This window comes from Cherax quadricarinatus, chromosome 14, assembly GCF_038502225.1.
Source record: "Cherax quadricarinatus isolate ZL_2023a chromosome 14, ASM3850222v1, whole genome shotgun sequence".
In the NCBI taxonomy this organism is placed as follows: Eukaryota; Metazoa; Arthropoda; class Malacostraca; order Decapoda; family Parastacidae; genus Cherax; species Cherax quadricarinatus.
The window spans coordinates 11,746,564-11,767,992 of NC_091305.1; the positions used below are offsets into that span (position 1 = coordinate 11,746,564).

General features: G+C 39.2%; 1 protein-coding gene across 2 annotated transcripts in view; it reads left to right on the plus strand.

Annotated features, from left to right (window-relative positions):
- Positions 1-21,429, plus strand: part of LOC128698663 (MAM and LDL-receptor class A domain-containing protein 2-like) — a 382,606-nt gene that overhangs the window by 170,751 nt on the left and 190,426 nt on the right. For both annotated transcript variants that reach the window (XM_070084851.1, XM_070084850.1), the window contains exon 32: positions 12,454-19,706. In XM_070084851.1, coding sequence (XP_069940952.1) covers positions 12,454-19,706 — 7,253 coding nt within the window. The remainder of the gene's footprint in view (positions 1-12,453; positions 19,707-21,429) is intronic.

Consider the following 21,429-nt stretch of genomic DNA (forward strand, 5'->3'; position numbering starts at 1 on the left):
ACTTATGACTAGTTAAGATTCATTATTTTGAGATTGAGATTGATATTTCTGTTTATGGTCAAATGGGTGAGTGAGTGTAAGTGTTAACCACCAGGTGGTATTCGTGTAATTAGTTGACAGGGTGTATCAGGGAGATGTTTTCTGATGGTAGTTTTGAAGGTGATGAATGTGTCTGCAGTTTTAGAATTTTCAGGTAGGGTGTTCCAGATTTTAGGGCCTTTGACATACATTGAATTTTTATAAGGGTTCAGTCGGACACGGGGAATGTCATAGAGATGTTTGTGTCTGGTGTTGTGCCTGTGGGTTCTGTCGCAACTATCAAGAAAGCGTTTTAGGTCAAGGTTAATATTGGAATTTAAGGTCCTGTAGATGTAGATTGCACAGTAGTAAGTGTGGATGTACTGAACAGGGAGTAAGTTTAGATCTATGAAGAGTGGGGGGGTGTGTTGCCAAGGATGGGATTTAGTGATTATTCTTACTGCGGCTTTTTGTTGGGTTATTATTGGCTTTAGGTGTGTTGCTGCAGTTGAACCCCAAGCACAGATAGCATAGGTGAGGTATGGATATATAAGTGAATGGTATAGTGTGAGAAGAGCAGTTTCCGGCACATAGTATCGTATCTTGGAGAGGATCCCAACCGTTTTGGATACTTTTTTGGTTATGTGTTGGATATGGGTGCTGAAGTTCAGGTTGTTGTCGAGGTATAGGCCTAGGAATTTGCCCTCATTATGCCTGGCAATTAGAGTGTTGTTGATCTTAATGTTAATTTGCGCATCTCCTGCTCTGCTACCAAACATAATGTAGTAGGTTTTGTCAGTGTTAAGCGTAAGTTTATTGGCTGTCATCCAAGTCGATATTTTGATCAGCTCCTCATTAACAATGGTGTTGAGGGTGGCAAGATTAGGGTGAGAGATGAGATAAGTCGTGTCATCAGCAAAGAGAATGGGGTTCAGGAGTTGAGATACGTTTGGAAGATCATTGATGTATATGAGGAAGAGCAGGGGACCAAGGACACTTCCCTGCGGAACTCCAGTATCAAGTGGCTGTGTTGTTGATGCTGTGTCTTTAATGGTGACATACTGATACCTATTAGTAAGGTAAGATTTGAAATATGCAAGCGCATGGCCTCTTATACCATAATGGTCAAGTTTGTGGAGTAGGATGCCGTGGTCTACTGTGTCAAAAGCTTTTATTTGGTCAATTAAAATTCCTAGTGGATATTCCTTATTTTCCAATGCTGTGTAAAGCAGATCTAGCATTTTTATGATTGCATCGTTAGTGCTTTTATTTTTCCTGAATCCAAATTGGCAGGGGTTGAGTATGTTTTGTGCCATTATAAATGAATATAGTCTCCTGTGCACGAGTTTCTCAAAGATTTTGGATAGCAATGGTAAGATTGATATTGGCCTATAGTTGTTTAAATCTGTAGGGTCACCACCTTTATGTATTGGTGTAACCCTTGCCGTCTTGAGTAGTTTCGGGAAGGTGCTAGTTTCTAGTGACTTGTTAAAAAGTAATGAGATAGCATGCGAGAGGACATGGACCGCTCTCTTGTACAATAATGGTGGGACATGAGACAGATTCCCTGAGTTATTTTTAAGTGACTTTATAATCTCGGTGACTTCCATGGGCTCAGTTGGAGCAAGATAGAAGGAATTTGGGAAATTCCCATCTAGGTAGTCCCCGGCATGGGCATTGGTGCGTGGGATTTTATTGGCGAGATTAGAACCTATGGTTGAGAAGAAGTCGTTTATCTTGTTAGCTGTGTCAGTGGGATGCAGTGGTGTTTCATTAGGTTTAGTTAGGGCAATATTCTTGTTTTTTTTCAGTTTGTGGGTCCCTAGAATCTGAGAGAGTGTTTTCCAGGTCTTTTTTATATCTCCTCTTGTGTCAGTGAATCTACTGGAGTAATATAGTTGTTTGGCTTTCTATATTACTTTGGTGAGGACTGATGAATAGTGTTTAAGAATATATTTGTGTATTAAGCGCTGTCTACATTGCTTTTCATATTGGTGTTTCTTATCAATGGATTTCAGAATGGTGCTGGTTAGCCATGGGCAACCAAGCCGTTTGTTTGTGATCTGTTTCGTTTTTATAGGACAATGTTTGTTGTATAGTCTAAGTAATTTGTTAAGAAAAATGTCTGTCCAGTCATCAATACCATTGGCCTTGGAGAATTCTGTAGGCCAGTCAACAGTCTCTAGGTCAGCTGTGAACTTCCTTATTGAGGCCTCATCATGGAGTCTAAATGAAACTTTGTTGTATTCAAGTGGTGGTTTACTAATGTTTGTCAAGAGGAAGGTAGGGTAGTGGTCTGTAGTGCTATCTCTGATTATCCCTGATTTAAGGGGGGCTAGTATATTGGTCCATATGTGGTCTATTATGGTTGCACTTGTTTCAGTGAGCTTGGTTGATTTAGTTATTGTTGGTATGAGAAGTGTGTTGTTCATATTGTTGATGAAATCAGTTACAGGCTGATCATCTAGTAGGCCAAGGTTGATGTTGAAGTCTCCAGCTAAGAGAAGATGGTGCTTATTCATTTGTCTGTTTGTTATTAGTGCCTTTAGTTTCTCACTGAAATTTGGGATGTTTGTGTGGGGTATCCGGTAAATGGCACCGATTGTAATAGGCGTCTTAAGGTTTTTTACAGTAAAATTAGCAAAAATGTATTCTCCATATTCATCACTAAAGCAAGTGGTGCTAATACAAGATAACTGGTTAGAGTAATAGATTGCAATACCACCCCCAACTTGGTATGGTCTGCAGTTGTGGATTGCTGTGTATCCTGGTAGATGCAGGAGAAGGGTGTCTTTAGTGATTCAAGGAGTGCCAGGAGGTCATCATAGTGTTTGCTTAAGGACCTAATGTTGTAGTTAAGTACTGATAGACTTTTAGCATTGTTTAGGATAGTGCTGGCTTGTGATGCTGTGTAGTAAAGGCAGTTACTTTCCAATAGGTTTTGATTGTGTGTCAGATTATGGAGGTTTAGATCAGGGAATGTGCATGGATGTAGTGCGGATAATAAGAAAGAGATGATTGCTGATGTTATGAATGAAAAGAAGTTGGATGCCCTGCCCCTAAGCGAAACAAAGCTGAAAGGGGTAGGCGAATTTCAGTGGGGAGAAATAAATGGGATTAAGTCAGGAGTAGCTGAGAGAGTTAGAGTTAAGGAAGGGGTAGCAATAATGTTGAAGGATCAGTTATGGAAGGAGAAGAGGGAATATAAATGTGTAAATTCAAGGATTATGTGGATTAAAATAAGGGTCAGATGTGAAAAGTGGGTCATAATAAGCATGTATGCACCTGGAGAAGAGAGGAGTGTAGAGGAAAGAGAGAGATTTTGGGAGATGTTAAGCAAATGTATAGGAACCTTTGAACCAAGTGAGAGAGTAATTGTGGTAGGGGACCTAAATGCTAAAGTAGGAGAAACATTTAGAGAGGGTGTGGTAGGTAAGTTTGGGGTGCCAGGTGTAAATGATAATGGGAGCCCGTTGATTGAACTTTGTATAGAAAGGGGTATAGTTATAAGTAATATGTATTTTAAGAAAAAGAGGATAAATAAGTATACAAGATATGATGTAGGGTGTAATGACAGTAGTTTGTTGGACTATGTATTGGTAGATAAAAGACTGTTGAGTAGACTTCAGGATGTACATGCTTATAGAGGGGCCACAGATATATCAGATCACTTTCTAGTTGTAGCTACAGTGAGAGTAAAAGGTAGATGTGATACAAGGAAAATAGAAGCAGCAAGTAAGAGAGAGGTGAAGGTGTATAAACTAAAAGAGGAGGCAGTTAGGGTAAGATGTAAACTGTTGGAGGATAGATGGGCTAGTGAGAGTATAGGCAATAGGAGTGATTCTTGCTGTTATTTAATAAATGTATGGAACAGGGTAAGGTACCTAGGGATTGGCAGAGAGCATGCATAGTTCCTTTGTATAAAGACAAAGGGGATAAAAGAGAGTGCAAAAATTATAGGGGAATAAGTCTGTTGAGTATACCTGGTAAAGTGTATGGTAGAGTTATTAATGAAAGAATTAAGAGTAAGACAGAGTAGGATAGCAGATGAACAAGGAGGCTTTAGGAAAGGTAGGGGGTGTGTGTGTTACGTTGGTTTGTCCCTTATTACTTTGATAGTAAGGTTCTCACTACATGTTCTAGTGTGGGGTAGCTTTTTACTTAATGGCCTTATCTGTCTAGGGGTAATACTTACATCATGGCTGATCATCTTGAGTGTCTGATATCCTCTCACCAGCCCTCTTCACAGGTTATGTAAACTACTACTATAAAAATATAACTGTATTCTCAATAGATATGTACAGAATATACAATTACAGCCTCACATTTTCAAAACAAAGATCTACACACTCCATAGCTGTTCTCCACATGGTGTTTCCCAACAACTTTTGTCCTTCTCTCTTCTTGACATAACTCTGGGCTAACCAGTGTTTTGACACACTTTAGTCACCCTGGGTATGGTGGCCACAACTTAAATTATAAAACTCACCCCTGGAGCACACATAATGCCCCAAAAGATAGAAGAAGGACCCAGAGATCCTGCCAGGTTGAAGGTCAGCCACAGAGAGAGAGAGTCAGAGAGAGGGAGAGAGAGAGAAGCCTAGCTAAGCTCCTCCCACCAAAACAAAAGACTGTTGCCAAGCACAATTCTCCAGTTACCACAATTCTACCACACCTTAATTTTACTTTTACAAAAAGAAATACAACTTTATAAACTACTTATTTAAATTGTGTGTTTATGTGTCTATAGTATAACCTATTATATTGAGAAAAATAGGCTTGACCCAGCTGCCTCTCAGTCATAAGGTTGATCAGCCCTTATGACATTTAGAACTGAGTCCCCATCAATTCAATATAATTAGGTATTCCAGAGTAACTGTTACTTATAAATACATGTTGGGTCCTATAGCCCCATAACAGTGTGGACCAGGTGTTTACAGTGAAACATATAGGTGAATAGTATTTAAATAAGAGTAAAGAGGTTTTTGTGGCATTTATGGATTTAGAAAAGGCATATGACAGAGTGGATAGGGGAGCAATGTGGTAGATGTTGCCGTGTATGGTATAGGAGGTAGGTTACTGAAAGCAGCGAAGAGTTTTTACGAGGATAGTGAGGCTCAGGTTAGAGTATGTAGGAGAGAGGGAGATTATTTCCCAGTAAAAGTAGGCCTTAGACAAGGATGTGTGATGTCACTGTGGTTGTTCAATATATTTAAAGATGGGGTTGTAAGAGAAGTGAATACATGGGTCTTGGCAAGAGGTGTGGAGTTAAAAGATAAAGAATCAAACACAAAGTGGGAGTTGTCACAGTTGCTCTTTGCTGATGACACTGTGCTTTTGGGAAATTCTGAAGAGAAGTTGCAGAGGTTGGTGGATGAATTTGGTAGGGTATGTAAAAGAAGAAAATTAAAAGTGAGTATAGGAAAGAGTAAGGTCATGAGGATAAAAAGATTAGGTGATGAAAGACTGGATATCAGATTGGAGGGAGAGAGTATGGAGGAGGTGAATGTATTGAGATATTTAGGAGTGGACGTGTCAGCAGATGGGTCTATGAAGGATGAGGTGAATCACAGAATTGATGAGGGAAAAGGGTGAGTGGTGCACTTAGGAGTCTGTGGAGACAAAGAACTTTGTCTGTGGAAGCAAAAAGGGGAATGTATGAGAGTATAGTTGTACCAACACACTTGTATGGGTGTGAAGCATGGGTGATGAATGTTGCAACGAGGAGAAGGCTGGAGGCAGTGGAGATGTCATGTCTGAGGGCAATGTGTGGTGTGAATATAATGCAAAGAATTTGTAGTTCGGAAATTAGGAGAATGTGTGGGATTACCAAAACTATTATCCAAAGGGTTGAGGTGATTCAGACATTTAGAGAGAATGGAACAAAACAGAATGACTTCGAGAGTGTATAAATCTGTAGTGAAGGGAAGGCAGGGTAGGGGATGGCCTAGGAAAGGTTGGAGGGAGGGGGTAAAGGAGGTTTTGTGTGCGAGGGGCTTGGACTTCCAGCAAGCGTGCATGAGCATATTTGATAGGAGTGAATGGAGACAAATAGTTTTTAATACTTGATGTGCTGTTGGAATGTGGGCAAAGTAACATTTATAAATTGATTCAGGGAAACCAGCAGGCCGGACTTGAGTCCTGGAGATGGGAAGTACAGTGTCTACACTCTGCAGGAGGGTTGTTAATGTTGCAGTTTTGTAACTGTAGTGTAAAGCACCCCTCTGGCAAGACAGTGATGGGGTGAATGATGATGAAAGTTTTTCTTTTTTGGGCCACCCTGCCTTGGTGGGAATCAGCCAGTGTGTTAATAAATAAAAATAAATGAGCCATTTCCCACCAAGGTAGGGTGGCCCAAAAAACAAAAACTTTCATTATCATTCACTCCATCATTGTCTTGCCAGAGGGGTGCTTTACAGTACAGTTATAAAACTGCAACAATAACAACCCTCCTTCAGAGTGTAGACACTGTACTTCCCATCTCCAGGACTCAAGTCCGGCCTGCCGGTTTCCCTGAATCCCTTCATAAATGTTACTTTGCTCACACTTTAACAACAGGTCAAGTTTTAAAAACCATTTGTGTCCATTTGCTCTTATCTAGCATGCTGACGTATGCTTGCTGGAAGTCCAAACCCCTCACACACAAAACCTCCTTTACCCCCACCCTCCAACCTTTCCTAGGCCAATCCCTACCCCGCGTTCCCTCCACTACAGATTTATACACTCTTGAAGCCATTGTACTTTGTTCCATCCTCTCTACATGTCCAAACCATCTCAATAACCCCTCCTCAGCTCTCTTGATAATAGTTTTGGTAATCCCATACCTCCTTCTAATCTCCAAACTATGGATTCTCTGCATTATAGTCACACTACACATTGCCCTCAGACATGACATCTCCACTGCCTCCAGCCTTCTCCTTGTTGCAACACTCTCCACCCATGACTCGCACCCATACAAGAGCGTTGGTATAACTGTACTCTCATACATTCCCCTCTTTTCTTTCATGGATAAAGTTCTTTGTCTCCGCAGATTCCTCAGTGCACTACTCATCTTTATCTCCTCGTCAAGTCTGTGATTCACCTCATCTTTCATAGACCCATCTGCTGACACATCCACTCCCAAATATCTGAATATATTCACCTCCTCCATACTCTCTCCTTCCAATCTGATATCCCGTCTTCTGTTACCTAATTTTTTTATCCTCATCACCTTATTCTTTCCTATATTCACTTTTAATTTTCTTCTTTTATATGCCCTACCAAACTCATCAACCAACCTCTGCTAGTTCTCTTCAGAATCTCCCAAAACCATAGTGTCATCAGCAAAGAACAACTGTAACAACTCCCACTTTGTGTTAGATTTTTTATCTCTTAACCCTGCACCTCTTGCCAACACCCAAGCATTCACTTCTTTTACAACTCCATCTATAAATATATTGAACAACCATGGTGACATCACACATCCTTGTCTAAGGCCTACTTTTACCGGGAAATAATTCCCCTCTCACAATTACACAACCAAGATGAAAATAGGTTTAGAGCAGGTCGCTCCTGTCTGTCCCAACTATTGGATCACTACGACAAGGTCCTAGATGAACTAGAAGACAAAAAGAGTGCAGATGTAATATACATAGACTTTGCAAAAGCCTTCGATAAGTGTGACTATGGCGTAATAGTGCACAAAATGCGTGCTAAATGAATAACAGGAAAAGTTGGTAGATAGGTCTATAATTTCCTCACGAACAGAACACAAAGAGTAGTAGTCAACAGAGTAAAGTCTGAGGCAGGTACCGTGAAAAGTTCTGTTCCGCAAGGCACAGTACTCGCTCCCATCTTGTTTCTCATCCTCATATCTGACATAGACAAGGATGTCAGCCACAGCACCATGTCTTCCTTGCAGATGGCACCCGAATCTGCATGACACTGTCTTCCATTGCAGACACTGCAAGGCTCCAGGCGGACGTCAACCAAATCTTTCAATGGGCTGCAGAAAACAATATGAAGTTCAACATGGTAAACATGAGGAAATTAAAACTTCATCAGAGTATAAAACAAATTCCAGCCACAAAATAGAGCGAAAAACTAACGGGAGTGATCATGTCAAAGGATCTCACCTTCAAGGACCATAACATTGTATCAATCGCATCTGCTAGAAAAATGACAGGATGGATAATGAGAACCTTCAAAACTAGGGATGCCAAGCCCATGATGACACTCTTCAGGTCACTTGTTCTATCTAGGCTGGAATATTGCTGCACACTAACAGTACCTTTCAAGGCAGGTGAAATTGCTGACCTAGAAAATGTACAGAGAACCTTCACAGTACACATAACGGAGATAAAACACCTCAGTTACTGGGAGCACTTGAAGTTCCTGTACTTCCTGGAATGCAGGCGGGAGAGATACATGATTATATACACCTAGAAAATCCTAGAGGGACTAGTACCAAACTTGCACACGAAAATCACTCTCTATGAAAACAAAAGACTCGGCAGACGATGCAACATCCCCCCAATGAAAAGCAGGGGTGTCACTAGCACATTAAGAGACAACACAATAAGTGTCAGGGGGCCAAGACTGTTCAACTGCCTCCCAGCATACATAAGGGGGATTACCAATAGACCCCTGGCTGTCTTGAAGGAGGCACTGGACAAGCACCTAAAGTCGGTACCTGACCAGCAGGGCTGTGGCTTGTACGTTGGATTGCGTGCAGCCAGCAGCAACAGCCTGGTTGATCAGGCTCTGATCCACCAGGAGGCCTGGTCACAGACCGGGCCGCGAGGGCGTTGACCCCCGGAACTCTCTCCAGGTAAACTCCAGGTATATATATATATATATATATATATATATATATATATATATATATATATATATATATATATATATATATATATATATATATATATATATATATATATACATACATACATACATACATACATACATACATACATACATACATACATACATACATACATACATACATACACAAATGTACAGTCACTGGACATGTTCCTAGAAGTTCTGCAGCTTGTGGAACTCTTCGAAACATGGTTTCATACACAATGGTGTTTTACACTCCTCACACATAAAACAAGTGTGTCTGCATTTTTGTGGGCATTTTATTTTTTATGTGCAAAGACAAAACACCTCGTCTGAGCAGTTTTCTTCAAAGTACATTAGCAGGCAGTTGTGTTAGGTAGTTATCTTTGGTAAATTGTTGCATGTCATCATTCCTTCCTTCCTAACTTCCTGCATTCCTTTCTTACCTTCCTTCCTACATTCCTTCCCTCCTTCTTCCTTCCTTACTGTTTCCTTCCTTCCTTTCATCTCGTCCTTCCTTCCTTCCTGCCTTCCTTTCTTCCTTCTTGTTTCTATAATATATATATACACATATATAGTCACTGGATACTTTCATATAACAGCTATTATCTTCAAGCTTGTGTTGTAAGTGTGTAGACTTCTAACTGTTCAGAGTCAGGGTCGGCAGCTGTCAAAATGACATATTGTCTCATTACTCAATCCCCCTACCACCTGTCAAAACAATGGGGTCAGATGCTTGCTTCCCCTCCATCCTACTATCTAATTATCTTTCTCCCTCATTCTCTCATTCTCTCTCTCATTTTCTTTCATTCTCTCTCTCATTCCCTCTCTCATTCTCTCTCTCATTCTCTCTCTCATTCTCTCCCTCATTCTCTCTCTCATTCTCTCTCATTTTCCTTCATTCTCATTCTCCTTCATTCTTCTGGTATCCTGGGCATTGCTTTTGGTCACAAACTCCTCAGAACCATGAAATTGATCTTCACTGACACTTCCATCTGTGTTAGGGCATCACTTGGGAAGAGTAGAGTCCCAGATTTGCCGGGGAGTCACATATTTCTTACTGCTAGGCATGCTGAACAAGGACTACTGAAATGACATTCCCACAATGCACCACTGGCTCCCTGTTTTTTTTTGTATGATGCACACTGACCATGGAGACCCATTCTCTCACATGTGGGCTTACCAGCTTTCTCCTGCTTGATTTGAAACCACTAGAATTTATGCATATTAATACGTCAAACACAGTGGCTCGTAAGACATATACGTACTATATACAACCGAAACAGTCAAAGGGTTAAAAAGGACAATCAAAAGACAATGGGTTTAGGCTGAAAAAAAGGCACGAAGGATGCAATTATTCAGATGCTCGAATTACTATATACAGCCTCTCCTCACTTAGCCACGTACTCGTTTACCGATGCCTTGGACTTACGACAGGCTCTCTGACCAGTATTCATACCTAAATAATGTATATTAGAGCTGATTTTCTCTATTCTGTTTATTTCAATATACAGTACACTACTGTTTAAACATTTCAAAATATACCAGAAATGTTATAAATGGTGCAAAGGTGACAATAAAACAATATCAAAGATGGTTGACACAAACTTACTACAATTATAATATGCTCTTCACTTATCGACGAATTTGTTTAACGACGTGGTCTCAAGAATGAAACTCGATCGTTAAGTGAGGAGAGGCTGTATGTACAGCAATTGAAAAAAATGAACATCCTCTGGAGCTCTTCACAGACCTACGGAAAGCATTTGATACAGTAGACCACAATATCTTGCACCTAAAACTAGAACATTATAGGTCAGAAGACACTCTCAGTTACCTAAAATCTTATCTTAGTGGTAGACACCAGTATTTATACACAAATGGCATGACCTCCAATACTCTGCCTGTAGTTGTTGGAGTGCCACAGGGAAGTGTCGTAGGTCCTCTACTCTTATTTACATCAATGACCTCCCAAATGCATCATGACTCTTTAAACCAGTTCTGTTCACAGATGAGACCACTTACGTCTTCTTCCCCCAACCCCGGCTATACTTAGTAACACTGTAAACAGCGAGCTACATAAAATATCAAACTGGATGACTAACAACAAATTTACTCTCAATATAGACAAAATCTACTTCATGCTTTTTGGAAACAGAGCATTAAATATCCAGCTAAACATATCAATAAATGGTTCACCCATTGCAAGACATACTAAGGGCAAATTTCTAGGTCTCCACCTTGACTGTAATCTTAAATTTCAGACCCACATCCAGCATATAACTAAGAAAGTTTCCAAAACAGTAGGTATCTTTTCCAAGATATGATACTATGTACCCCAAAGGACACTCCTTACTTTATATCACTCTTTGATATACCCTTACCTCACCTATGGTATTTGTGCCTGGGGGTCTACCACGGCCAATCATCTTAAACCTTGAATAACCCAACAAAAAGCCACAGTGCAGATGATTACTAACTCCAGCACCAGACAACATATCCCACTACTTTTCAAAAGCTTGAACGTAATATGCAAAATATGCACACTTATTACTGAGCCTACTATATATACAGAACATTAAACTTCAATATCAACCCTCCACTCAAACTTCTAGGCAGCTACAACAGAACACACAGACATAACACAAGGCACAGAACACTTTTTGAGTTCCTTCTTGTCCATCTGACACTATGCAAAAATGCAATGCACATAAAGGGCCCAAAGATCTGGAACTCTTTGCCTGAAACAGCAAGATCTCTCCTGCCCACAAATCACTGTAGGACCATACTCAAAAATCATCTCATCTCTCAGTAACAACCTTACCTGCATTAACCAAATTTAAAGCAACTCTCCCAAATATTTTATTATCCCTTTACTATTAAGCCATTATTACAGACTTAAAAATGTATGTTTGTATCATTAATTGTACTACTTCATATTAATAATAGAGTAAACAAACTTAATTACAAACTTCAAAATATATGTCTAGATCGTAAATTGTGCTACCTCATATTAATAATAGTAAAATATTGAATACAGCATTTGTAATCTACCACTCTTCACCTGTCTAGACTTAAGTAGTCTTTAAGTACATATTAGGCTAAGTCTGCCCAAAATGCCTCAGCATGATATTGGCTTTCTTCGTACCAATGAAATTATGAAATGTAAACACACATTGTAACCTTAGCAAAAAGTAAAATGGTATTTTTTTTTTTATTTATTTTATAATATTGTTCTGGTTTTGGATGGTAAATTTATTGAATTCAAAATGTGTAAATCAGTGTGATTCAGGATACTGGCTCAGATAAATCTGTAATAACATACATTAGTTTCTGATCAGGATCCCATCCACATAATTCAGATAATAAAACTTATTATATTGCACATGGCTTACAGTTACTGAATTCAATTATGAAATTAAAAAAATAATTATCCTTTAAAAATATTAAGCTGCTGTAAGATAATTCTATATTTTGTAAAATATTTAACACATTTCCTCCTATGAAAATTTCTTGATGAACCAGTATAAAAAGTTAGCTTTCACACCTAACTTTGGCTAAATTTAGGTAAGTCTTTTCACTTTCATTAATAAATTTTGTCTTAATCCTTAGATTGGGAGCAAGGATCTGGTTCCACTCCAGCTGGTCGTGAGAACCATATGACAGGGCCTTCAGTAGACCATACGACTCGACTTACAGTGGGCCATTATCTGTATGTTACTCAGAATCCTGTGGTAGCACATGAAAAAGATATCATCACTAAGCGTAGTTGGTTCATCAGCCCAGTCCTGCAAGCTCAGAGTGAGACGAGCTGTGTTTTGAGGTTTCATTACTACATGTACGGCCAGAATATTCAAACATTGAACGTATATGTAAGATGGACTCTGTATGGTTCAAAAACTTTGGCCTTTAGTAGGAGCGGAGAACAAGGACAGTTCTGGGATCGTGGAATTGCTACAACTTCATCAACTCAATCATTCCAATTCATCATTGAAGGGATTACTGGAAGTTCAGATTATACTGACATTGCAATTGATGACCTGTCATTTTCATTTGGCTGTAATCTTGTGAATGATACACTCCCAGAAGGCACTACACTTTCACCTCCTTATAATCCTTGTAGTGAGAATGAATTTTATTGTGGTATTTTTAATGAATGTATCCCAAATAGTCGTCTTTGTAACTGGGAGACAGATTGTTCGAATGGCGCTGATGAAACTGACTGTGGAAATTGTGACTTTGAGTCTGGTACCTGCTCTTGGACTGATGTTAGCGAGGGAGTGTTTTCATGGAAGCGTTTGCGTGCTGGTGAACCTTCTCTTTATGACCACCCATACGTGGACCACACTTATGGAACCAACACTGGTCATTATATGTATCTCACAGAGGCAAATGGTGTGACAGGAAAAACAGCAGTGTTAAGTAGCTCAAAGCTTTTAAATGATGGAGGCTATTATTGTGAATTTCATATGTGGCTTTATCAGAAGGAGAGTGTAAATGTCCATCTTGCTTTCTTTTTGGACAATGAACAATTTGGTACTCATATTTTGCTTTACAATTTTTCAGCACCATTTCTATATGAAGGACAATGGTATAATATAATTATTCCAACACCAACTGTACTATCACATTATCATTTTTCTTTAGAAGCAACTCCGGTATTTGATGAAGCTGCTGAATGGGCAGATTCTCATTCTGTACTTGCTGTTGATGATTTTGAATTATTCAACTGCAATTTTGACCTTGTAGGAATGAATTGTAACTTTGATAACCCTGACTTTAATCATGGTTTCTGCATGTGGCAACAATCTTATGATGACCAACAAGATTGGAAAAATAATGAGATGTTTCCAGAAGAGCTTCATGATCACACCACAGGAAAGTTATATTATATCTTTGTAGACTTCAGTGATAAAATGGCTAAAAATGGAGACAAGGCAATACTAGTTAGTACTGTTCAGTCCAGAATAACAGTCACAAACAAGACTTTTACACTCTGGTATTATTTCTATGGTGAAAATGTTGGAGCATTTAGAATAATTCAGAGAAAGAAAACTCTTGGAGAAATTAAAACGTATTTTGAGTTGGAAGACTCTCAAGAAGATAGATGGATGTTAATAGAAGTAGAACTTGAGGGTGATGATGATTTTTCAATGGTTTTAGAGGCTGAATGGGGAGAGATTGGACCAGGAATGCTAGCTGTAGATGATGTAGAAATAGTTACAAGGCTTAATTCACCAAAATGTGATTTTGAAGTAGATTTCTGTCAGTGGTCTGCTGGGTCAGAAGGTACAACAAAATGGGAGAGGACTCGTGGAGAAGAACACATACCTAATGCACCTCCAGTAGATCATACAACAAACAGTGAAATGGGTTACTATGCTTATCTCAAACCAATAAGCTCCTCTGATGCCTTTGCTTATCTTGTCTCACCATTTTATGATAATGTTGGAGTTCAGTGTCTCAGGTTTTGGCTCCACATGCTAGGAGGAAATCCTGCCTCACTGTTAATATATGTAATGGAAGAAGATAATCCTGACTATATGCCTATCTGGACATTTCAGGGCAAAACATATGAAATATGGACACTTGAAGCAGTAACTGTGTTTAATATGCATAATTATTCTATAGGTATTGAAGGAATAATTGAATTAAATAGTGAAACTATCATTGCAATTGATGACGTTGAATTTATTCCTGATTCCTGTCTGCCAGATCACAAATGTGACTTTGAATATGACCTTTGTGATTGGTTCAACATTAATGGTGAAGACACTTTTGACTGGGTGAGATCTTCAGGAAGTGAAGGTGGTGGTATTATTGTAGATCACACCATAAACTTTGAAACTGGCTACTACATGGTAGCAAAACTTTCAGGCAAGTTAAAAGGTGATGTTGCTAAATTTTTTGGAAGTCATATTTCTTCTAGCTTCAAGTGTATGACATTTTGGTATTCAATGCAAAATATAGTAAATGCTACATTAAGTGTTGTAATACTAGTTGAGCCTGATAACATATTGCTGGTGGAGCTTCACAACTCAACCTCTGAGTATATCTGGGAAGAAGTAAGAACAGTGCCTGATGTGATAGCTGACTCCTACCAAGTAATGATCAGAATTGTAGTAGATGAAAATATTATGTTATTGGAAAATGATGCTGTTGCTATAGATGACATTGCCTTTGCAAAAGATTGTGATATCTCTACATATCCTCCCTTTATTACCACACAACCACCCACCCATCAACCCTCAATATATGACTGTGACTTTGAACAAGATGATAGTCAAACCTGTGGATGGATTCAGAATGCAGAAGATGGCCTTGACTGGAAGCGAAATCAAGGACCAACTCCAACAGAGGAGACAGGACCAAACACAGATCACACTACAGTGACAGAAGATGGACACTACATGTATATCGGCACAGCAAACCAATTAAAACATGCTGCTGAACTAATAAGCATACCCATACAGGTTGGATTTACAGGAGCATGTCTGTCTTTCTGGTATCACATGCATGGCCCTAATATTGGTGATCTGAATGTGGATCTACAGTTTAGTGGCACAAATGTGAATACATCTGCCTGGCATCGTTCACATGAGCAAGGAACTGACTGGTTACAGGCCAAGGTGTACTTAGAGCATTCAAATTCCAGCTTCTGCATAGTACTTAGAGCTACACCTAAGATGTCAGGAAAGGGAGATATTGCAATAGATGATATTATACTTGATTTTAGAGCTTGTAATGCAGACAATCTCTGTGACTTTGAAGAAGGAATTTGCAACTATGAGCAGTCACTTGAAGATGATCTTGACTGGCAATGGGTATCTTCTACATCTTCAGGGGAAGAGGATAGGAGTCCATTGAAAGATCACTCTAGGCAAACATCATTTGGTCATTATTTAAAGTTGTATGGAGAGGGCTCTGCCCTTATGTACTCCAATAAATTTCATCCTATGTTTAAATGTATCCAATTTTGGCTTTATTGTGAAGGCAATATTTACATGGAACAAGCAGTACTTAAAGTGTACAAATGCATAGATGATGTAATGGAAAATGATCCAATCCTTACAATTTCAGGCATCTTCAGTGATGAGTGGAATTTATACAGACTCCCTGTGGAGAGTACATCCTATTATTCCCTTGGTTTTGAAGGTCAGTCGTACTTAGACTCCATTATTGGCCTTGATGATGTACAGCCACTGATGACCTGTGAGGCCTTGTTGGAGTGTAATTTTGAGACAGACTTTTGCATATGGAGAAATGTAGAGGCTGGAGTTTCCTCAGATTGGTCCTTGACAACTGGTGACCAACTTTCCACTCCATATGCACCAAAGGTTGATGTTACTTTTCGTTCTGCATATGGGGGATATATATATTTTGATACAGCTAGCATGAGCTCTGAGTCTAGTGCACTTTTGCTCACTGATTTATTACCAGGTGTGTGGTGCGTAAGCTTTTGGTTTCATCTGCAAGGATTGGGCAACCATAGCATTAGTCTTATAATAGAAAATTTGTTATATGGAGATAGATTAGTTGTTTGGGAGCAAAATTATGTTATTCAAGCCGACTGGAAGTTTTCACAAGTGACCATAAATGTGACGAGATCTGCTACTACATTACAATTTTTTGGAGTTTCTGACAAAGGAAAGAAAGGCATTATTGCCTTAGATCAAGTGAATATAATGCCTAACAGTTGTACCAATGGTACTATTCCAGACTGTACCATTGTTTGTGATGCAGATAAATGTATAAAACCAGAACAAATGTGTGACTTTGTTAAAGACTGTAGCCAAGGGCAAGATGAAAATCTCTGTGGCTACAACTGTACATTTGAAGTAGAAGATGAACACTATTGCACTTGGACTAGTGTAGCAACAGATGGGGAATTGTCCTGGATGCTTTTTCAGGGTCAAGAGTCTAATAACACTTATGGGCCTCCAATAGATCACACAAAACAGACTGGTGCTGGTCACTATATGGCAGTGTCTCCAAAGACACTAAATCACAGAGACTTCAGCAGCCCCATCTTTATGAGCCCATACCTGCATAATTCAGCTGCTGAATGTCGCATGTATTTCTGGTACATGGCATATGAAACAACTGAGGAGCAGTCTTCTAATGACGTAGGAATCTTGAAGATTTCTTACACTGTAAGTGATATCACCACTCTATTATTAGAGATTTATGCTAATCAGCGAGAAGAATGGTTGTATGGAATAGCATACTTAGGAAGAATACGCTCTGAATTTATAGTCCAATTTGAAGGTAACAAGAATTTAAATGTTGACGGTTACATGGCAGTGGATGATATCAGTTTTGAAGAATGTTTCCTGCCTTCACCACAAATGAAAATGTGTGAAGATTTTGTCTGCAGCAATCAAGCTTGTATCTCAATTTTTAACGAATGTGACTTTGTAGATGACTGTGGGGATAACTCAGATGAAGATATTACTCTAGCTAGATGTAATGAATATGTGGGGCGTTGTAATTTTGAGGATGGTTCATCATGCGATTGGAAAGTTGAAGAAGATAGCAGTTGGAAGATTGGTTCACCAAGCACTCAAGATATTATTCCATCACGTGATCATACCCTGAATTCAGCTCTAGGTTCCTTCATCTACATTGAAAGCAGCAGCAATCAGAACGAAGCTGCACAAGGCATAATAACCAGTCCTGTAATCAGTGTCCCTTCAGTACTATGTCATTTAAGGTTTTATTATTACTGTGATGGACCTTCAGTGGACAAACTAGTAGTGTCAGTTCGAGAATCTTTGAATGGAATACAAAAAGACATGAAAATAATATCAGGACCCATTGGGCAATACTGGGAACGTGTAGAGGTCACTCCCCCAAATGAGGATGCAAGTAAGCTAATAGAATTTATTATTACCAGTACCACCTTAAATTACACAAGTGGAACAGTATCAGTCATTGCCATTGATGATATTTCCTTTAGTAAAGATTGTATGCTTTCTAATGAAACTTTGCCTACAGCGACAGTTCCTATTACTTCAACAACTGAAAAGCATTGTCAGAATGCTTTTCGTTGTATAAATGGCAACTGTGTCCCTCGGTCAGAGGCATGTGATTTCAAGGATGATTGTGGGGATAACAGTGATGAATCTCATTGTGCTGAGTGTAATTTTGAAGTAGACCAGTGTGGTTGGTCAGATATAAGTTATGGATCAATTCGCTGGGTCCGGGCAATGGGATCACCATATGGCCATGATGGTTATGCAGCAAAAATACTTCATCTTGGTGAAGGTATAAGTGATATAGCAGACTTTGAAACTTTTAGCTTGGGAACTGCAGACACCTCATGTATAATGAATTTTTATTACTACAAACATGGTGGAGAAGCTGCAACCCTTCAACTTTATCTGTTGGTAAATGATGTGGAGCTTACTTTATGGTATATCTTTGAAGACATGGGTGAAATATGGCAGAACCAGACAGTGGGTATATTGGCACATGATCCTGGTTGGAAGCTGCGATTTAGAGCAAGCAACCTTGATGCTAGTGGGAATATTTTGATTGATGATATTCACTTTGAAAACTGTGTTCTTCCTACCCCATCTGCATGTAAAAATGGCCAGTTTCCTTGCAACAATGGTGTCTGTGTTAATGAGAGTCAAATCTGTGACTACAGTGATGATTGTGGGGACTGGTCAGATGAGTCCCCTGATACCTGTCAGTTATATCCTGAAAGATGCAACTTTGAAACTGACTTTTGCCATTGGACACAAGATATGGAAGATGACCTCGACTGGGTCCGCAGAACTGGTGAAATGCTTGATGAGGATGTTGGACCAGATTATGACCATACTTATAGTAATGAGACAGGTTTTTACATGTACCTGCAAAGCATCAAAGATTCACAAGGTAAGAATGCCAAAATATCGAGTGCACCTTTCCTCCCATCATCAGGAAGCTGTCACTTTAGGTTTTGGTACATGATGAGGAATAATCAGAATGCCTCTCTACGAATCTATGTCCAGGAAACAGAACCAACTAAAATAAGGAGTGATGAAATACTGTTTCAGACTAATGGTTCTAGTGAATATCTATGGATCCGTGAAGATTTGTCTGTAATATATGCAAGGTACTATAAAATTGTTATAGAAGGCTGGGCTGGTGCAGAAGTGGATGGAGATGTTGCTATTGATGACATCTCCTTTTCAACAGAGTGCAGAACTACACTTTGCTCTGAATATGAATTCCTTTGTCCTACTCAAGGGTGCATCTCAAAGAGAAAGGTATGTGATTTCAAAAATGACTGTAGTGACTTTAGTGATGAAGAAACGTGTCCTGACTTCTGTTCATTTGAAAAAGATACCTGTGGGTGGGAAGAGGCTGTAAATGATGAATTAAACTGGATTTTAGGTCAGGCTAATGACACAGATTCTAATACAGATCAAACTGGCCCATTTACTGATCAAACTGGTAATAAAGCTGGCCATTTCTTTCTATTAAATGAAAAGCAAAGGTTACCAGAGCATCAGATTGGGCAATCCTTCACACACTGGTATCAGAACACCAGGCCAGAGTGCATATATGTATTCTGGTACTTCAGAGAGCAAGATATAGGGGCTGACTTATTCCTTCACTTAAACTCCTCAAGGGATAACTACACTACATTAGCATATTTTAGCAAAAGCGTTGAGTTTGCAAATATGTGGACATTACAAACTGTTAACATCGGTCGACAAGAAGATATGTTCCAGTTATCCCTCAACATTCAGCCACAAGATGGCTATACTGGAGTATTTGCCATAGATAATACTAACTTTGAAAACTGTCAGTACCCATTTCCAACAGAAGGACAATGTCAGCCAACATTCTATCACTGCCCCATAACAATGGTAAGATTGTAGATGCCTTCTCTCTCTCCTCTCTGCACCTTAATCTTTATTTCTGTTTGTATTCATTTTTTTACATTTAGGCTTCTACAGCAGTTTGGCTAAGAGTTTCTATATATATTTTACAAGCCATGAGATGTTATCCTATCTTTAGCTCTTTTTCAAAACCTGGTCTTAGGAATATTAATATTATAATTAATTTATGCTTTATATAATGATCAAGGCAGAAATGTTAAAAGCAGGTGGGATATAGTTTTGGAGTGATTGGTACTTTTGTTTAGTAAATAAATGTAAGAGAGGAAAGATAGCATACAAAGTTCCTTTGTATTAAGGAAAGGGGAACAAAAGAGAGTGTAAAAATTATAGGGGGGGATATAGTGTTGGAGTGGTTGGTACTTCTGTTTAATAAATGTATGAAAGAGGGGAAGGTACCTAGGAATTGGCGGAGAGCATGTATAGTCCCTTTATATAAAGGGAAAGGGGACAAAAGAGACTAAAAATTATAGAGGAATAAGCTTACTGAGTATACCAGGAAAAGTGTACGGTAGGGTTTTAATTGAAAGAATTAGAGGTAAGACAGAATGGAGGATTGTGGATGAGCAAGGAGGTTTCAGAGTGGGTAGGGGATGTGTAGATCAAGTGTTTACATTGAAGCATATATGTGAACAGTATTTAGATAAAGGTAGGGAAGTTTTTATTGCATTTATGGATTTAGAAAAGGCATTTGATAGAGTGGATAGAGGAGCAATGTGGCAGATGTTGCAAGTATATGGAATAGGTGGTAAGTTATTAAATGCTGTAAAGAGTTTTTATGAGGATAGTGAGGCTCAGGTTAGGGTGTGTAGAAGAGAGGGAGACTACTTCCCGGTAAAAGTAGGTCTTAGACAGGGATGTGTAATGTCACCATGGTTGTTTAATATATTTATAGATGGGGTTGTAAAGGAAGTAAATGCTAGGGTGTTCGGGAGAGGGGTGGGATTAAATTTTGGGGAATCAAATTCAAAATGGGAATTGACACAGTTACTTTTTGCTGATGATACTGTGCTTATGGGAGATTCTAAAGAAAAATTGCAAAGGTTAGTGGATGAGTTTGGGAATGTGTGTAAAGGTAGAAAGTTGAAAGTGAACATAGAAAAGAGTAAGGTGATGAGGGTATCAAATGATTTAGATAAAGAAAAATTGGATATCAAATTGGGGAGGAGGAGTATGGAAGAAGTGAATGTTTTCAGATACTTGGGAGTTGACGTGTCGGCGGATGGATTTATGAAGGATGAGGTTAATCATAGAATTGATGAGGGAAAAAAGGTGAGTGGTGCGTTGAGGTATATGTGGAGTCAAAAAACGTTATCTATGGAGGCAAAGAAGGGAATGTATGAAAGTATAGTAGTACCAACACTCTTATATGGGTGTGAAGCTTGGGTGGTAAATGCAGCAGCGAGGAGACGGTTGGAGGCAGTGGAGATGTCCTGTTTAAGGGCAATGTGTGGTGTAAATATTATGCAGAAAATTCGGAGTGTGGAAATTAGGAGAAGGTGTGGAGTTAATAAAAGTATTAGTCAGAGGGCAGAAGAGGGGTTGTTGAGGTAGTTTGGTCATTTAGAGAGAATGGATCAAAGTAGAATGACATGGAAAGTATATAAATCTATAGGGGAAGGAAGGCGGGGTAGGGGTCGTCCTCGAAAGGGTTGGAGAGAGGGGGTAAAGGAGGTTTTGTGGGCAAGGGGCT